Here is a 19,991-nt window from a genome sequence, read left to right as displayed (position 1 = left end):
TGGCCTTCCTGATTGGCCCCTGTGTGCTCTAGCGATATTTTTATACTCCTCATCAATCAATGTCCTAAATAATCATAGCCCAGTGGTATCTCTGCCATCCACTCCATGTCACCTGAAGCAATCAACTGGATCCCCCAGCCTAGACTTGGACATCTAACATTGCTGCTTTGAAGCCATAATAAAGAAGAAGAATGAATGAGGCAGGGATCCCATGGCATTTCCTAACTTTCAAATGCTTGATTTTGCAATCTAAATCAGGTTATTTTAATTTCCCCTCTCTGTGTGTATGTACAATTTATATTATATGCAGCTATAACAACTCCCATATCATGTGTCATCAGCAGGCTTTTAACCCTGATCAAACTGATACTACTTGAGTTATAGGAATGACAATATTAGTTGGCAGCAGAAGGCTGTTTTCTCAGAGTGGGATGGCTCCAGCTGAGGGATGTCGGTCAGGGGAAAGCCCGGCCCAACTCACTTTTCTCAACCCCCACTCTGAGGGGATGTGTCTCAGAGCCTGGGCTTCAGCCCAAGTGGGAATGACTACACTGCAATTTTTAGCCCCATAGCACAAGCCCCACAAGCTCGAGTCAGTTGACCTGGGCTCTGAGACTCCATGGTTTTTGTTTTGTTTTTTGCAGTGTACCCATATTTAGCCTACTATAGGCTGTCTCTTGAATAATCATTGGATGTGTATTTACCATTCATATTGACATGCTCGTGTCAAAAATATCCCAGGATGGAATTACAATTTTATGCCCTATCTTTGCACAAAAAAATCCCAGTTCTCACTAGAAAATTGTTACTTTTACTTTGGTTATCAAAGTGGATCACTTACCCGGAGCCAAACTATTCTGATTACTTTCACAGCTTTGTCTAGGAGAGCACAAGTTTAGATTCATAGATTCCAATGCAAGAAGAGAACATTGTGATCATCTAGTCTGACCTCCTGTATAACATAGGCCATAGAACTTCCCCAAAATAATTCCTAGAGCAGATCTTTTAGAAAAACATCCAATTTTGATTTAAAAATTGTCAGTGATGGAGAATCCACCTCACCCTTGTTAAATTGTTCCAATGGTTAATTACTCTCACTTTAAAAATGTATGCCCTATTTCCAGACTGAATTAGTCTAGCGTTAACATCCAGACATTGAGTCATGTTATACCCTTTCCTACTAGACTGAAGCACCAAGTTTTTTTTTTTTTTTTATTGGTTTGGACTTCATTCTGTTTGCACATTATAATTGTGATCAAGTCATGATCACTTGTGCCTAAGATACCATTAATTTTTAGTTTTGTGACCAATTCCTGTCAACTTTGTCAAGATAGGGTGGTCCAATATAGAATTCCTCCATGTTGGATGCAACACTTTTTGAGTTAGGAATTTGTCATCTATAATATTAAGAAATTCTGAGGATGTTTTCATTGCATAAGACCGTCAATGTATGTCACTCAAATTGAAGTCCCCTATGATTATGCAGCTTTTTTCCCTAAGCAACATAGGTAGGTGCATAAAGAACAAGTCATCCTGTTCCCTACTGTAAATTGGTGATCTGTAACTGACACCTATTAATATCCCATCTTGTGCTTTATCTGCTAGGACATTGATCAACAAGCATTCAAGATAATTTTCGTCTCAGTTTTCAGTGACTTGGAAACAGGTAATGCCATTTTTTACAAAGAGTGCCACTACCCCTCTCCTTTTGCCAGCCCAATCCTTCAAATAGGTTATAACCATTGATTTTTAACATTCCAATCATATGAATCATACCACCAAGTTTCAGTAATACCAACTAGATCAAATCTGTAGTCATAAAAGAGCAATTCCAATTCTTCCAGTTTGTTACCCAGACTCCTAGCCTTGGTGTATAGGTAATTAAAGAATTTCTTCTCTTCACATCCTTTGGTTTCCTGAATACATTTTATTCTCAACATCTCGATTTTATGCTAAATGAGTGCTCATATCATCCCGCTTTTTATCTTCCCCTTTGCTACTAGTTTAACATTCTCCTGACTACTCTACCCAGCATGTCTCCGAGGAGACCGGTTCCCTTTCTACTGTGGTGGAGGCCATGCAAACTGTACAGCTCTCTCTCCCCACAGAAGGTGGACCAATGTCCCACAAAATTAAAACCTTCTACCACTTACCTCATCCATGGTTCATTTCCAGAATCTTCTGCCTTCCTTCACTTATGGGACAGGAAGTATCTTGAAAAGATCACTTGGACATTCTTCTTTTGCATGCTTCTGCGTTCCCTAAAGTCTTTATTATCTGGGAGCTATACTGCAATGTAGTGTCATTAGTGCCAGCATGAACCACCACCAATGGATCCTTTCCCAACAGCTCCAGAAGGTTAACCAACCTTAGAGTGATGTCTCATGTTTTGGCTCCCGTTGCCTGCCAGTCTCTGGCAGAATGTTCCTTTCATTCTTTTGAGTATCGAATCCCCAATAAGGATCAACTGTCTTCCTTGAATAATTGGAGGTCTCTTTGTGGATAAGCTGGATTTTCTTAAAGGTTAGGCCCAGCTCCCATCCATAGGATGAGTTGGATCTTGAGAGATATCATCCACAGCTTCCATATTCCATCTGTTCTCTCTGGTGGCCACAACCTGAATGGCCTCATCTGTTTCCAGCTGTGTTGAATTCTGTCTTGACCTCTTGCCTCATGTCAGGGACTGCAGGTCTCAAATGTCAGTCCACCTGTCTCTTATGAGCCAATAAGTTCCAACCTGTAGAACACTGCAAATCCATGGATATCCGCTTTTAATCCATGGACCATTTTGGTGGATCATGGGTTGGATGCAGACACAAATTTTGTATCTGTGCAGGGCTCTACCAACCTGTCACCCAGTGATCTGCTAACAATTACTTGAACTGGAAGCTGAACTCTGACAGAGGACTCCAGTCCAGGGATCTGATTGGCAGAATACTGGGGGTCCAGATTGGTTTCCTTCTTTTATTTAAACCAAGCACAAGAACAGGAAGTTGTCCATTAAACTGGGTTATCCCAGTTTAGTACTGTTTCCCTTGCACTACCTGCTCCTACTGCCTGACTCTGATCTCCTGGTAACCTGCCTCTGCCTGCCTCGTGACACCTGACTCTTGGTCTGCCCTCTGGCATAGCTCAGACTCTGATCTCCTAGTATCTGACCTGGCAGGGCTCTAAACTCCTACTCTGACTGCTAGATAAGACTGCCTGTGTCCTGGTAGTGACATTCTGGTAGTTACAAACTGCCAAGACTCCTCTCTGACTTTCTTTCTCTCTGACACCTTGGTGGCCAGCGTGACACTGTATGGTACATGCAAAACACTTTATGATATTATAGATATCAATACTTTAAAATTATGATGAATCGTGACAGATATGCCGTGTAAGGTATCTGCAAAAATGTTACAATTTGCCAAGTATAATAATCTTGTTTATATGTTTGTATCTCCTTTGTATTATGAATTACAGATATGTAGGGTATATCTGTATTTCCAAATTTGTGCTGTGTTTCTAGATGACACCCCCAGACAGAATGGCATCAGCACTGCCTAGCCTGTTCGATGGCCCACGAAGGGTCATCAACTGCACAACAAACCCATTGAAAGGAACTAGGGGATACATCTTATTAGTCAGCAAGGCATGAGGTATGCTTACGGACAGAACTCTAAGGCCTTTCCACACCATGTGCTGTAAAGCTTGTTTTTGGAACACAGGAAGTATAAGCCACATCGCAAAAGGAATATAAAGGGCAGCTGCACCATCTCTAGTTTATCTCCAATCCTGCTTCCTACCTCTGGAGTAACTTCTCCACAAACTGAAGCTCTGAACAAAGGACTGAATGACCCATCCAAGCTGGGGATGTATTCCAGAGGGACTTTCAAGCCAGTAAACTCACCATACTGCTAAGAACCTGATATATGGACTCTGAAGTCTTTGTATGTATGTGACTGCTTTACCATTTAACAACTGTCTTTCCATAAACAGAAAGTGGCAAGATTAAGAGAGACAGGAAAGAGAAATGTAGGAAAAAGGAAAAGCAAAATTACCAAACAATAATATATAGGGAATATTTTCTAACAAAGAAAACAAAAAATGTGGAAAATTAAATAGAAATGATAACAGGAAATTAAAACAATAAACAGATCCCAATCCTTCTCCCACGGAAGTCAGTGAAAAAACTCCCATTGACTTCAGTGAGAGAATGTTCAGGCCTACAGTTTCTATCATCAGACATGTTACCAGTTACTGTCTCAGGTCTGCAATGAGATCCATATGGACAGTCCCCAACACCCCATGGAGTCCCTCTGACTTCCATGGACATCTGTGCAGATGCAAGAGTCCAAAATGAAGACGCTGGAGTCCATGCTGGCAGTGGGTGTGTTCAATGAATAACAGTAATTTATTTAAAGAGCCCCTCTGTAGTTATGGGGATTGTCTTAATGATTATAAAAGGCCACTAACAGTTTTGAAATTGCCCATCTATTAATATTCAAGTAGAAGAGTGTCTTCAAATGTGCTCTTCAGTTTTATCTTATGCAATGGGTCACTGGAGATATCTTATTAGCTGAAATCATACATACGAAACCAGTGGTACATATCTTGCCATTCATAATCACGCTTTTGTGACCTGTTCCATTAAAATAACAAAAAATAAATGGTCATTTGAGACTGGGATAACTGGTCTATAGTTGGTCCTGTGAGAACTGTAATCAATTTTGTTCATTACATTTGCATCTCTTTGGAAAAAAATAATGGTTCTCAGGTATATTCAATTTACATTTCCTGTTTTCAAGCCACCAAGACTATCCCACACCTTGGTATTAGAGGATATTGGTATAATATCTTGCTGTAACTTCAGAGTTACTGAGATCAACAACATGAATTTCCATTGCATTTTATTAATTACTGTGTTGAACTTATAAAGAGCTTCCTTAAAAAGAAAAACAGCGGCATTAAAGGTGTACACAATATTTCCTTAGAATGGCAATAAGCTGAATTTTTATTTAGATACTACATATACACAAAATGATGTAGAAGGTTTATGGACTCAATCTTCAGCTGTGCCACGCTACTACTAGGAGGAATTCAGAAGAAGCATGGGGACCAATCCTAGGCCAACCAGAGGCTAAAACAGGGATCCATGGCCTTTTCAATGAGGAGAAAACTTAAGTTCCCCCCGATAGAATGATTTGTGGGAGAGACATTTTCTTCTCCAAAGCTCCCACATGTAAGTTTTACCACAGGAGAGAATGATCTGTCCCTACAATGAAGAAAACTCTAGAAAAATATAAGATAGGGGAACAATCCTGATGGGGAGACAAAGTGGAAGACCTAACTGTTCTCTTCTATCTCTTACTTTTCTCATCCTACGTAATGGATTTTAAATAGTTAGGAAATTGTAAGTTAAATATTTGATGTGAAACATCTAGGCGGTAAGGAATGCACAAGTACAAAACACAAGGGACGTGCCTGATCATGCCAAGGCCTTTCAAATCTGTTGTTTTTACTACCCAATTTCCTTTTTCTGTAAAATTGTCTACAGATTTGATTAAAAAAAACTTCACTAATTTAAATAATGGAATGTAAAAATAAATCAATGAATTAACCACACAGTCTCTCAGAGAGATGCCATGTGCTACTGACATGATTTCTTGACAAACTTCTCTGTCATATATGAGATGCAAATAGTTGTGGTGGCAAATGATGTCATTTTAATGTGTAACTATCTGAGCGCACTTGCTAACAAGGTAAAAGGTAACATCTATTGCCATTGCTTGTGCCTATAGTTATTTGCTCCACAAAACTGTGCCCGTAAGGACTGTGGGAACAAAACTAAAGGCTCACTGTGAAAGTTGGGTGTTGCCCTTTTAAAAATTTGTTCTGAAATGTTAAAAAATTGTCTTCATTTTACACCCTTTGGTTGAGATGACCAGAGCAGTGAAGGGAATATGGAGAGAAGATGTCTGGCAAAATCCCACCGCACTGCTTTGAAATCTCAGCTTTTATGCAACCCACCTATTTAATTATAAATTGAAAAATATGATGGGGTAAATCCTGCTGCAAAAACCTTCTGGGAAATCACATTTCCCATGGACTCAGCACTAAAAATACAGTCTAATACATATTTATTTCTTTTCCCTATAATTGTCAAACCTATTGTTGTTATGCAAAATATTTATGTTACCCTCCTTCCTACTAGGGAATGATAAGACAAGCTATCATGTGCGCTCTAAGCATTCAGCAATACAAGATGTGAATAATAGCCATGTTTTCAGTTTAAAAAAAAAATCTTAACTTGAAACATTCAGTCTTTCATTCCTTTCAAGACAGTAATTCAATCTAAAGGTTGCCCTCAAATTCATGCTAGATAAGATATATGTTGTATGGCTGCTATGCACTTGGCACTGACTCAAATGGATGTTCATTTAACCTCTGCCCTGCTTTAGAAGTTGGGCCACATTTTTGTTTGTTTCCTTCTTTTTTCATGCAGACAAAAGCCATTCAGTGAGTTTCTTTCAGAGATTAGCAGAGGTACAGTATCAGCCTCAATAATAAAAAGGGAAAGTGACATCAAGATCATTGAAAGGATGTGAAAGTCCCTGCATATTCTTAAGGAGGTGATTTAATTATGATGTATCACATACTCTGAATGAACCTCTTTTATGGGTGGTGAGGTTTCTCTGTAACAGTGTAACAAGTAGAACCTGTTTCCTTGAGAACTCAGGATGGCTGAGTATTGAAATTGACAAGTTTCAGAGTAACAGCCGTGTTAGTCTGTATCCGCAAAAAGAAGAACAGGAGTACTTGTGGCACCTTAGAGACTAACAAATTTATTAGAGCATAAGCTTTCGTGGACTACAGCCATCCGAAGAAGTGGGCTGTAGTCCACGAAAGCTTATGCTCTAATAAATTTGTTAGTCTCTAAGGTGCCACAAGTACTCCTGTTCTTCTTTTATTGAAATTGAGAAGAGCTAGTAGGAATATTTTTCACTCTTTCTTCTGATCCCAACATGCTACTGTTCATGTGCAGCCAATGTAACTTACAAATATAGCATTTTTATCATTGATAAGACTAATAATCTTTCTATGTTGTATTTTGATTTTCATGCAATAGCACACTCAATAAGTATCATCAATTGGAAAAATCTCATTGTCTTCAAAGGGAGCTGGATTAGACCCTACATGATCTAAAATTCTTACTGTGGAGATGTTGATACAATATATACCAAGGATCACCATATGCTAGAGCTAATATTAGCATCAGCATTTAAGCAGATTACATTAAAACAGTAATGCACAAACCTAAATAAATAAATTAAAGGAGATATCCTATCTCCTAGAACTGGAAGGGACCTTGAAAGGTCATTGACTCTAGCCCCCTGCCTTCACTAGCAGGACCATGTACTGATTTTGCCCCAGATCCCTAAATGGCCCCCTCAAGGATTAAACGCACAACCCTGGGTTTAGCAGGCCAATGCTCAAACCACTGAGCTATCCCACCCCCCTTTTTGCATATGGGAAGTCTGGATTTCATAAAACAGAGTACACTATGTCAACTAAACAATGCACCTCTTTAGTAAGTGATCTATTCCATTATAATGCTACTGGGTTTTGACCCCATTTATAGTAAATCTATCAGGGAATAAACAGTGAATATAGATCACTACATGATTCAATGCCTAAATTATTGTAGGCCTACATCATCATGGAGATTTAGGGTCTGTAGCCTTTTTTCCACAGTTTCCTAATTGCCCATTCTTCACAGTTTTCAGGTGAATTACTAAGGCAGGAAATGGATGCATCTAACATTGTGCGTTTACGAAAAGAGCAGTCAGTGACTAGACTCTGCAGTTCCACTTTAACCCTCTAACTCTGCTGAAGCATTGTTGCTTCTCTCCAGGCAACCTAGCAAAATTCTTGTCCAGCAAAATCAGTTGGTTATCAGCTCACTTACCCCCTAAGCTTTTGGGGTCAAAGAGTCAGTTTGAGAAAGGGTAACAGTAGAGCCACTGGGATTTGTGAAAGAATTTTGTCAAAGAAATTCAGTCCTATGCTGTATATTAAGCATACAACTGAACAAAATGTCTAATGTTGGAGTATTTCAGTTATTGGACGTACGCTTTAACAAGATTGGCTGCTTCACTCACTTCTCTAAAACATTGTGTCAAACAGAAATTATGGGTCAGATTTTCAGTCGGTGTACACTGGCATAATTCCAGATTGCTATAGGCCAGGGGCGGACAAACTTTTTGGCCTGAGGGCCACATAAGGTTTTCAAAATTGTATGGAGGGTCGGTTAGGGGAGGCTGTGTCTCCCCAAACAGCCAGGTGTGGCCCAGCCCCTGACCCCTATGCGACCCACCCTGCTTCTCACCCCGTGACAGCCCCCCCTGGGACTCCTACCCCATCCAACCCCCCCCCCATTCCCTGTCCCCTGAGGGCCCCCCCAGGACTCCTGCCCCATCCACCACCCTCTGCTCTCTGTCCCCTGACCGCCCCCAGGCCCTCCTCCCCTAACTGCCCCCCGGCACCCCATCCAACCCCCCCTCCTTCCTGACTGCCCCCCCAGGACCTCTACCCCCATTCAACCCACCTGTTTCCCGCCCTCTGACCGCCCCAACCCCTATCCACACCCCCGCCTCCTGATCACCACCCCAAACTCTCCTGCCCTCTTACTGTACTGCCTGGAACACCGGTGGCTGGTGGCGCAGTGAGCTGAGCTGAGGCTGCGGAGGAGGGGGAACAGCAGGGGAGGGGCCGGGGGCTAGCCTCCTGGGCCAGGAGCTCAGAGGCCAGGCAGGAGGGTCCCGCGGGCCAGATGTGGCCCACGGGCCGTAGTTTGCCCACCTCTGCTATAGGCCTATTCCCATTTCCACCAGCAGAGGATATGGCTCTCTGGGTGCTTTACCTGACTATAAAGATCACAGGACTATGTTTTATCATAGCGAGCGTTTTTCAGAAAAAATCTTTATCAGCTCCTTCGGAAGACAAGTTTCTTAAAGTCAAAGGACAAGTTTAATTTCCAAAAACCAGAGTGAAAGCTCCTGGGTAGTTAAAGAAGCACGTACCTTTGAACACTGTTTATGATTCTGGCACCAAACAAGGGAGCCATTGTTCTGCAAAAGAAAAAAAAATATATATATATATTAATATTAAATATGTCATTAAAAATTGCCCAGATCATGCCATCAGTTTTTAGGCTGAACGTCTCTTCTAATTCTGTTTGGAAACTGATGTTACAACACAAGCCCAGTATCAGTAACAATCCTGACAATTGTTTAGTTGTTATTGAGTGTGGTCCTCATCCCTGCCTTGGCCCCTTTACATTGGGTAAAAGGCCTAGCATGGCATAAAGGTCCCTTAAAAGCCCCGGTTACAAGTGGGAGAGAGTTCCCCCAGCATTTAAAAAAGATGTGGAGAAACTGGAAAGGGTCCAAAGAAGAGCAACAAGAATGATTAAAGGTCTTGAGAACATGACCTATGAAGGAAGGCTGAAAGAATTGGGTTTGTTTAGTTTGGAAAAGAGAAGACTGAGAGGGGACATGATAGCAGTTTTCAGGTATATAAAAGGGTGTCATAAGGAGGAGGGAGAGAACTTGTTCACCTTAGCCTCTAAGGATAGAACCAGAAACAATGGGTTTAAACTGCAGCAAGGGAGGTCTAGATTGGACATTAGGAAAAAGTTCCTAACTGTCAGGGTGGTTAAACACTGGAACAAATTGCCTAGGGAGGTTGTGGAATCTCCGTCTCTGGAGATATTTAAGAGTAGGTTAGATAAATGTCTATTAGGGATGGTCTAGGCAGTATTTGGTCCTGCCATGCGGGCAGGGGACTGGACTCGATGACCTCTCGAGGTCCCTTCCAGTCCTAGAATCTATGAATCTATGAATCTATGAATAGGCACAGAGGAACCCAGCCATAAGGCTGCCTTCTGAGGATCCCCCCACCCAGCACTGATTGTACTGATGCTGAGGGGCAGAACTGAGAACAGGAGGAATGTGACAGAGTACATCAGGCAGCACTGTGGAGATTCTAGGCAGTGCTCCAGCTGACGGGGGAGGCTGGTGTAACTCTGACAAGCTCTTAGGGCATCTAAGTTACAACAAGGGTCTCTACGGCCCCCAAAGTAGCTCAGGATTAATAAGATGCAAAGGTGGATTAAAACCACTATCGTCCTTCCTCCCCCTGGGGTGCAAGTTTACCTAAAATTCCAAAATCTCATCTATTATTTTTCACCTACTCTGTATAGTGGGGTCTGTGGATAAAAGCACAGGAAAGAAAATCATTTTGTCCATTTTTTCCCCTTAAAGCAGACACGAAGGCCTTGATATAGCAAAAGCATTTAAAACACATGGTTAACTTTAAACACATGAATAGTCTCAGACATCAACAGGACAACTTGCATGTTTAAAGCTAAGCACATGCTTAAGCGTTTTGCTTGGCTAGGACTTGAATTATAAACATTGATTTCCACATTTCTGTGATCAAAATAGAGAGAGGATGGTGGTAGGACGCAGTACATACCCTTTCTGAATTTGTACCTGCATATTGGACCTGATCCAAAGCCCACTGAAGTCACGTTAAGTGTGTCCATTGATTTCTACGGGCTTTGGATCAGCCCATTATGAAGTACAGGGACAGATATTTAAAACACTGAATTAACAAGAATTACACTTCTACTTTACAAGCTCAATTAATGCAATTAAAATTATGTACATGGTTGTTGGAGATGAATATGGTAGAAGAGAGGACCTGCATCTGTAGGTCAGGAAATTCCACTTAGTTCCAGTAATGAATTTTAGTTTTGTTTATTTTTATATGGCAGAATAGATGTTTTTAGCATCACAGCTATTTGCTAGAATATCTAAGAAGATGATATATATAAAGATGAGCAACTGGTACTCCACTTATCCAAAGCTCATTTTAGTAGCAGTCTTAAAAGGTTCTTGATTCATATAATTTGATTTCAATATTTTATGTGCATTTGCCTTTTCATCTTCACAATTATCTACTATAAAACCACTGCTTCATATATACAATCTCATATTTAGCTGTGATTATTTTAGAATTTTACTAGCTACAATGTTTATAGACACAAGAATAATTAAATATAAATATAAAAACAGAAGTCATGCACAACCCCTTAAAAAGATATAAATAGTTGAAATAAAACTTTAGGATCTCTATAAAGAACACACACAAGTGGGAATGCTTTAGTATTATCCTCAGTGTCGCTCTAGAATGTATTGATTCCCTTTTCAAATCTAGCCAGTGGAAATGTTAAAGCAATATTTTACATGCTACTTTCATTTTCTTACTTCTTCACGTAAAAAAGTAATAGAAAAAGCAATGATTGCAATAACAGATTAGTAGCAATTTATTGTTTTATTTCCTAGTCAGGCAGCCCCTTCTACTGAAACAAAAAAAGCATTCTTGTTTTTTAATTATATCTGGTACTTGGAACAATACCTCAACAAATATCCAGATGGATGGCTTTCCTTCTTTTTAATGTTTTACAGCTACAAATATTTGCATTTTCCTACTGTAAACTAGTATGTGTTCAATTAAAAAAAAATTCTAAGTTCAGAGCCACATAAAACCATCACTTAGCAGAGTCAGCTGCATACAAACTAATATGCACTGAACGTTATACTGTATTTTATAAGGTGAAAGAGCAAATTTTCAGTGCTTTACTTGAACAATATGGAAACTAACATTCTAAACCCTGATTCCTTTCCCTTTGCAAATGACTAATACAAATAGCATTTACATTCAAGAAGTGTACTTGACCTGTAAACTTAAGACCAGATTGCCTTTGAAAATTTCCTTCTGAATTTTAAAACAAATGAACCAAAAATTCAAATGCAAGTGATTAGAAAGTGAAAGATGACAAAGCCATTTGCCTTGGAAATATTACAAGTACATAATTCAAGCTTTTGATGAAAACATGAAAAACAAATATTTATAAAGAAACTGACAAAGGTATTTAGATGCTTTGCTTCTGACAGCTGTGCATGCACACTGCACTATCGAGTTGCCCAGCCAGTAACATCATTGGGCATGATCCTGCGAGATGCAAAGCACAGGGGTTCTGTGCCTTCCACTCCATAGTAAATGGAAACAGAGGGAATCCAGCAGTGTACAGAAAGTTCTTAGCACCTTGCCGGATCAGAGGACTTGTAAGCATGCAAAGCCCTGAAAGGTTCAAGAACCTTGTTTATATCCATGGCCTGGAACAGGAAAGTACTTTTAATAAGTATTATCACAATATGCCTCCAAAGCAACTGGAAACTGCCAGGTATGGAGGCAAGCCATGACAAAAATAACTTCCCTCATTGGCATCTTATTCCATAATTTTCCATTATGAGGTTTCTTGAACCTTCTTTTGAAGTATCTGATACCTGACACTGCTAGAGATAAGAGGCTGGGCTAAATGAACCACTTGTCTGATCTGTTATGACAATCCCTATGTCCCTATTATCATTTTTGAAAGTCTGTTCCTTTCTGCAATCTTTGATTCACTTTTGATTGAAACTCCTATTCTTCAAAAGCTTCTTCTGTCAAAAATGAAAGCCCCATAAATGAAGAGAGAAGTGTAGAAATAAGTCCTTCATATGACAACCTGTCACCTGCATGAAACAGAGCTACTGAGTAGACAGACCAATAGCTGCTGCTAAGGCAAACATTAAGGGGATGGCATGAGTTTACAACACTACAAATGCAGCTCATACAGGCATCTTATTCCCAACATTTTTCATTAACCTGTCAGCAATCTCTGCAGCCTAAACATTATATGCTGTGAAACAGCACTTTCTCCTAACTGATATAACACTCTCCCACCACTCACTCACTTACTAATTAACTGTTTATGGTGTTTGCATGTATATCTATATACACAGCATAAATACATTAATGAGAATTTCTTATAGGGTCTTGGGGATTCCTTTTTACCTAACCAAAAATGACAGGCAATCCATCTTCAGGAATATGGAAATAAATCCATTTGAACAGGGAATAGCATTCTCCACATCCGTTTAACTTTCTCTAATTTGCAGAAACTGGGATTCAAATTGCATAGGGAAGGAGTTAGCTATCTGTGTGTTTAATACAGGCCTGTGGTAAGTTTCCCCTTTTAGGCTCCTCCTCCTCCAGGTTCAACAAACCTTGCACATGCACCTTATTAGCACATCACAGGCTCAGAATAGCTCATTAGCCTCCCCCTGCCCAGTGTGAGGGCGTGTCCCTTCACATACCCCTCCCCTCATGATGGGATGGCCGTTCACAGGGAAGGGGCGGTTGACTCCATCCCCGATCTCTTGTGACAAGAAATCAGCATTAGTGTGGTCTGGTATTCTACTCAGAAACTATAAGGTTGTAATGCAAGATACTATCTCATTAAAAGAGGGTTCTTGTCCCTCATGGTCTGAATCCAGCGAACGGGTGGATTCAGATCAGTGATTAGGGAAAAGTGGCTACACAACAGGTAAAACCTGAAGGCATCTACCTCCCATTTGATCGTTAATGCCTCCTTTTCAATAAATGAGTATGACTTATCTAGGGAATAGCTTCCTACTTAGGTATAGGACTGGGTGTTCTTCTCCTCCAAAGTCCTGTGAGAGAACAGTGCTGAGACTGATATTCAAAGCATCTGTATGTAGTATGAATTTCCAGGAAAAATCAGGCTTGAAGAGCCCGGTTGCCTGGCATAGCCATGTTTTCAGTTCCCTGAACACTTCCTTGAACTTCCCATCCCAGTGGATCTTTTTAGGGTTGCTGCCTTCCTCAAATTCTCCCTGGTGAACATCCCTATGTTTCTAATTTTCTCCCTTAATTCAGATATATTGGGTCATACGTAAGGCACTAACATCTTGCTCTTCCCACCTTTCTCGTAGCAAGTCCAAAATGCCTCACAGTTGGCAGACATACAGCAACTCAAATAAGAAGAGCCCTGTAGAGGTTTGTGGGATCTCCCCAATGGCAAAAAGGACTAGTGGAAGTAGCCAGTCCAACTGCTTAGGGTTGTCATTGACAAAGCATTTTAACTTTCCTTTCAGGGTGTTATTAAACTGCTCTACTAAACCGTCAATCTGTGGTTGGTATTCCAAGGTTTTCAGGGACTTGACCTTTAGAAGGAAGAATAATTCCTTCATCAGTTGGGAAGTGAAATTAGTCCCTTGGGCGGTTAATATCTCGTGGTGTCTCTGCCACCCACTTATACCACCACTCTGATTCCATCTTGAGCACAGCAGCTGGACTGTATCCTCTCTAAGGCTTTTTTTAAAAAACCCTTTGTAGCAGGCATAGTTTGCCCACATTCTCCACCATTTGTGGGGAAGGGCAGGGCTCCCTAGGCCCCTCCAGGTCCCACTGTCTGTTGTTTACCCTCTCTTTTACCATTGCAGGTGTGCCTTGTTAGTGCAACACAAGCCCAGAAGAGCTCTTTATCCTTCTCCAACCCAGTGTAAGGGCATGTCCTTGCCTGTACAGTGTCTAGTTTCTCCACTAAGGACACACGTCCTTCCTGGCCACTGATGATCAGTAAGCAAACTAGTGGACCTGCCTTTTATTGAGGTTTTCAGTGTTTTTTGTGGAGAACCACAGGATGCCAGATTAAAGAAGCTTCTGCAAGACATCTGTTCAAGAAACTCTCTCTTGACACTAAGGGAATGTCTTCACAGCAATTAAACACCCTGGGCTGGCCTGTGTCAGCTGACTCAGGCTCGCTGGACTTGAGCTATGAGGCTGAAAAATTGCAGTGTACATGTTCAGGCTGTGAGTAGAGCCTCCTCCCTCACAGGATCCCAGAGTTTAGGCTCCAGCCCGAGCCTGAACATCTACACCATAATTTTGCAGCCTTATAAGCCCACATCAGTTGACATGGACCAGCCATGAATGTTTTATTGCTGTGTAGACATAGCCTAACAAATTTGCTAACTACTGATCCATATCAAACTCCCATTTTCACAAAATGTTCTTGGACAGGTCATGTGGGGGCAATCGAGTAGGTTTTTAAGTTAAGTGGGGCAAAATACAGTAAAACATGATTGTACTTACTACTAAGCTGAAAATCAATGAGGAGCTGCATGTTGTTGACGATTCATGAACACTTTCCTCTTTGAAAGTGAAAATCACTTAATCTTTTCAGTTGATACAATGACATGGATGAAACAAATGATGACAAGAGCTGACTTTGAATTAAATAAGTCATGTAATAAACCCAAACCCACAAGGCCAGATCCTGGAGTCCTGCTTAGGGCCCCATGTTCCCTTCCACATACATATGGAAGGGAGTTTGTCACTGCCGAGGTGGAGAGTTTTGCCTCTGTGGTATGCCTCCCCTACAGACGCCAATCCTGCAGGAACTACTTGACTGGAGAGAAAGGGAGGGGGTAGGATCCAGCATTGCACATTTGGAGATGGCAAGGAGGGAGTGGGTGAACAACCTGGGCTTCTCTCCTAACTGAACGCAGGGATATACACAGTGTTAGCTTCTACTTGCTTGTCCCTCTTGAGGGTAATTCTCAGGGCAGCATTTGGAAGAGCCAGCATGGAGGCACAAGGCTTGCATACGATGAGAGTACAGGGCTATCTAAGATACGCTCAGATCCCAGGGATACGCTGGTTTGGGGGGCTGGTCCCCTGGCGTCTGCCATGGGGAGGGCAGAGAAACACCCAGAAGTGCTAGGAAACTCCACAGATTGATACCCAGAGATTTTTCTCTTTTCTACATAGGTTGTTCTTTTTACTGTGAGTTTTGCCTCAAATGACAACTGTTTAACTATGGAGTAAAGGTTCTGTATTTGGCCTATTGAAATTTGGTCTAATAAGTAAAAGAAATAACAAATTTAATTATCAGGGTTCAGTGACCTGGTAAGTTGTAACGTGAGAGGGCAAATAATAATGAGCATTAGTTTTAGGTATTATCTGTGTAAGGCAATAGGAATGATTGTGACTGATATTTAGGCAAACAGGAATGAGGTTTGTAAAATAAAATCATCACAGCCTTCTTTCCCTGCATTTCTTCTAGCATCATTTAAGTAAATAAAAAAGGGGGATTAATTGTTCGTCTATTGCAGGCAACTTGGGGCTGAGGTTCCCTGGGAAGAAATCCAAAATGGTACTCCGTATTTTGGAATATATATTTGGAGTGCATCTATTGCTTTGAGTAGGAGAACTCTGTATACTGTATGATCCTTCAAAGCAAAATGAAATACATAGATTTCTGAACAAATAGTTCACATTTGTGTGCAACTTATATTGCAAATTCATTTGATTTTGTAAAGGAAAACATGATAATATATATTAATCTTTGATTGGACAACTTCAATATATAATATACATAATATCATTAATTATGGATTTCGTGGTCCATTGCAAAGATACTTGGAATAAAATGTATTTATCATGTACTGCACTCTCCTGCGCTTTGCCCACTAATCCATCTCTCCCAGAACTACTTCCTATACTCCAAACAGCTGAGTAGCGTCTAACACAGGGATCGGCAACGTTTGGCATGCAGCTCGCCAAGGTAAGCCCCCTGGCGGGCCAGGCCAGTTTGTTTACCTGCCGCGTCTGCAGGTTTGGCGGATTGCGGCTCCCACTGGCCGCGGTTCACTGCTCCAGGCCAATGGGGGCTGCGGGAAGCAGCGCGGGACGAGGGATGTGCTGTCCTATATATATCAACATGCAAGAGAAATTTTCCATCATTCCTCCAGACTGTGACATTTTCCTCTGAAAATTACAATGGCCTGAGGCTCAGCTTGGGCAGTATTCATTCCTGGATCAATGACAGGTTTCAGGTTCCAATACCTCGTGCCCTTGCAAAGCTAAGGATACAAGAAACAGTGGTGATTGAATATTTTGAAACATTTCTAAAATAGTTTATCTATAAAATATATGGAATGTAAGAGCACATGATAGTGTTGTATAGCAGAAAGGTTCTATTATCACGTGTTTGGGTTGGCCATGTTACTGATTGCAGGACTGAGCCTATTGGCACAACCTAGCTATTAGTGTTGTAATTTAATTCCAAGCCTCTGTAAAACTCAGCAAGTTTTCACCTTTGGTCTATTTCATTATACTTCATCAATTAGCATGCTAAATACAATGTACTATATGGTGGCCATATAAATGACTTTCATGGACTCTGTTTAACTAGCATATACAGAACATTACTCACTACTACAGGGTGCTTCACTTGTCTCTCAGGTTGCTGTGAAAAGAGTCTGATGTTCTATTGTGTTAAATATAGAAATGAATTAAGGGAACTATATGCATACACATATAAACTTCCATAAACAAACACTATGCTAAGAGAATATTATTAAAGTTGGGGGAAAAAAGCTCTCAAAAGTTGGGAAATGCCAATATTAAAGTAGCCCATGTAACTTTAATATGGCTCTCTTTTGCATATGTATTACAATGCCTGCTTTAATTATATGATCACAGGCTTTCTTTTCCACAGGAACCCTGCCTCATTCAGGACACAGGATGAAGATGAGAAGCATCCCATCTACCAGGTCTACCAGTTTCCCAGAAATGTTTGGAAATGAGTCCTAACCAATTTGTGGTAATTCAGGAACCAAATAATTGAGTGTAAACCTGCAGCACAGCCCCATCTTCACTCTGAATATTTGAAAAAGTTCTGAGAGTAAACCAAGAACTGTATTGTGCGTGAAGTGCTATTTTCAAAGGCTCAAAGACTTAGTCAATTCCAAACCAATTCTCATCAGAACACTTAAAGACACTTTTCCTCACTGAGGGCTTTTTCCAGGACAAATTTCAGTTGTTACACTCTTTCTCCCTACCCCACATTTTATTGCCTTAGCTGTTTTTAAAAGGTCACATCATTTTCTGATCATTAGAAAGGTGTTTCTTTTCTCCTTTTCCTGCTCTTCTCACGCCAATACAGCTGAAACATTTTGCTGAAACCGTACAAGAAAACAAATCATCTATCCTGGAAATAAAACCAGAGGCCAATTCTGGAAAAAAGAATCAACCTAAAATGTGAAAGTGTTAAATGTTAAAACAGCGGAACAGAATAGTAACTATTACGCAAGCTTGAAATACCGGGGAGCTACCAAATCCCTCTATAATAATGATTTTCAGTGGCAGAAATCAGAGGAAGAATTAAGTTAGTATTTCTCTCTATCACTTTCTGATAAAGCTTTCTAGAAATCAGAAAGCCTTTCATGTATCAGTGGCTCAGAGGACAGTCTAACAACTGGTAAGTGAGGATAGGATGTACTATAAAAAGAAAATATCTATCCCTTCAGGACAAGACTGAAATATTTGACACTGACACATCCCCGGTCATCAGTGGTATAACTGGTATGCAGAGGAATCATTTACTGACAAGTCATGTTTCAAATGTTTTTGGCATCAGGTAAAGGAAGTAAAATATAAACAAGCTCATTAGTGCTCCAATTGTTGGAAACTTTTTAATGTTTTAGATCTCAAACCCACCTTTCAGTTTAGACCTCTGCATGATCCATAGCATTTTAATGGCTTTTGAAAAATGCAGAATTGGATATGGAATTCTTTGAACCAGCTCTCAAGTCTGCAACTGTATTATATATTCTTTCTATGGTCTCAAGCCAAACTTCCTAACACACACAATATATATATATATATATAACTTATGCTCAAATGCAGAAAATTCAAATAAACTCAAATTCCCTTTTTCCAACATATTGTAGCTCTTGCTAAGCAGTGCTTGATACCACAGACCAGTACTTTTTCCTTAAATCATCCAATCCTGTAGCATTATATAATGCTACAATGGCTCCATCTTTGGAAGGTTCCAGGTATTGCTGTTAGGCAACTTCTTATCTGCCCAAGACCCTTCGTCCCATTCTATTCTATTCAGATTCTTATACCATGCTCATCACTGTAGCATTTGAACACCTTCCAGTATCGTATTAAGCAATATGACTAACACCAGTCATGTGTTATTCCCCGTTTTATCCCATTTTATCAATCTTCCTGCAAGTATGCGGCTGGTAAGACAGATAATGAGGTGTGTTGGGTTGCAGAACTATCACTATGTTGATGACTTTTAAATTTATCTATCATTTTCACTGGACCTGGAAAGTGTGGTCTGTGTGCTTTCTTCATGTTTGGCACTGAGAGAGGCTTGGATGAAAATTATTTGGCTGAGGCTTCATCCTGACAAGATGTATGCCGATAGGTATGGGCAAGCATCTTTAAGGCATGAAGGGTTGACATCCACCCCCATATTGCAGGATTTACATTTGTTGATGCGGTTTACAATTTTGGGATGTTTCTGCATCTGGATGAACATGTTATAGTAAGTTTCAGAGTAACAGCCGTGTTAGTCTGTATCCGCAAAAAGAAGAACAGGAGTACTTGTGGCACCTTAGAGACTAACAAATTTATTAGAGCATAAGCTTTCGTGGACTACAGCCCACTTCTTCGGATGCATAACGAAGAAGTGGGCTGTAGTCCACGAAAGCTTATGCTCTAATAAATTTGTTAGTCTCTAAGGTGCCACAAGTACTCCTGTTCTTCTTTTTATGTTATAGTAATAATCATAAACTGGTTCCTATTTCACTTCTGGATTAAATTTGAAGTGTTGATCTTGATTTAAAAGTCCTGAATGGTAGTTCCTGGCTATCTTAGAGGCAACTACTCCCCCAGTCTACCACTGTGGAAGATAAGACCATCTGGAATAATTTCTTCTAACACTCTGTCCCTTGATTCAAACTCTAGGTGCTAGGTTGCAGGTCATTTTCAGAGAATGGCCCTGCCTCAACTATGGAATTCACTCTCTCTGTTGGCCCAACAAAAACAGCTTTGATTTTTTCTTCATGACATAGCTTATTCTATTGGTTCATAGTTCATCTATTTATTCTGGCCTTGAACTGTGGAGGATGATGTGAGGATGATGCATTGAAGGAATTCATTTTGCATGTCATTAATTAATATATTGTTTCTTGTTGTATTTGTATGGACATTGTTGTGACAATTGGGCC

The 19,991-nt window shown here is 40.4% G+C and overlaps 1 protein-coding gene across 4 annotated transcripts in view; it reads right to left on the bottom strand.

The window, feature by feature from the left end:
• The window catches only part of ANOS1 (anosmin 1), a 190,975-nt gene that overhangs the window by 147,303 nt on the left and 23,681 nt on the right, over positions 1–19,991 (bottom strand). For 3 of the 4 annotated variants that reach the window (XM_054008140.1, XM_054008166.1, XM_054008149.1), the window contains exon 2: positions 9,066–9,113. The exons of the other annotated variant lie outside the window; for it this stretch is intronic. In XM_054008140.1, the coding sequence (XP_053864115.1) occupies positions 9,066–9,113 (48 nt within the window). The remainder of the gene's footprint in view (positions 1–9,065; positions 9,114–19,991) is intronic. 4 annotated transcript variants of the gene reach the window in all.

This window comes from Malaclemys terrapin, chromosome 1 (assembly GCF_027887155.1).
Source record: "Malaclemys terrapin pileata isolate rMalTer1 chromosome 1, rMalTer1.hap1, whole genome shotgun sequence".
Lineage (NCBI taxonomy): Eukaryota > Metazoa > Chordata > Testudines > Emydidae > Malaclemys > Malaclemys terrapin.
Note: the sequence above shows the minus strand (reverse complement) of the source record. Positions and strands in the feature narration are given on the sequence as shown.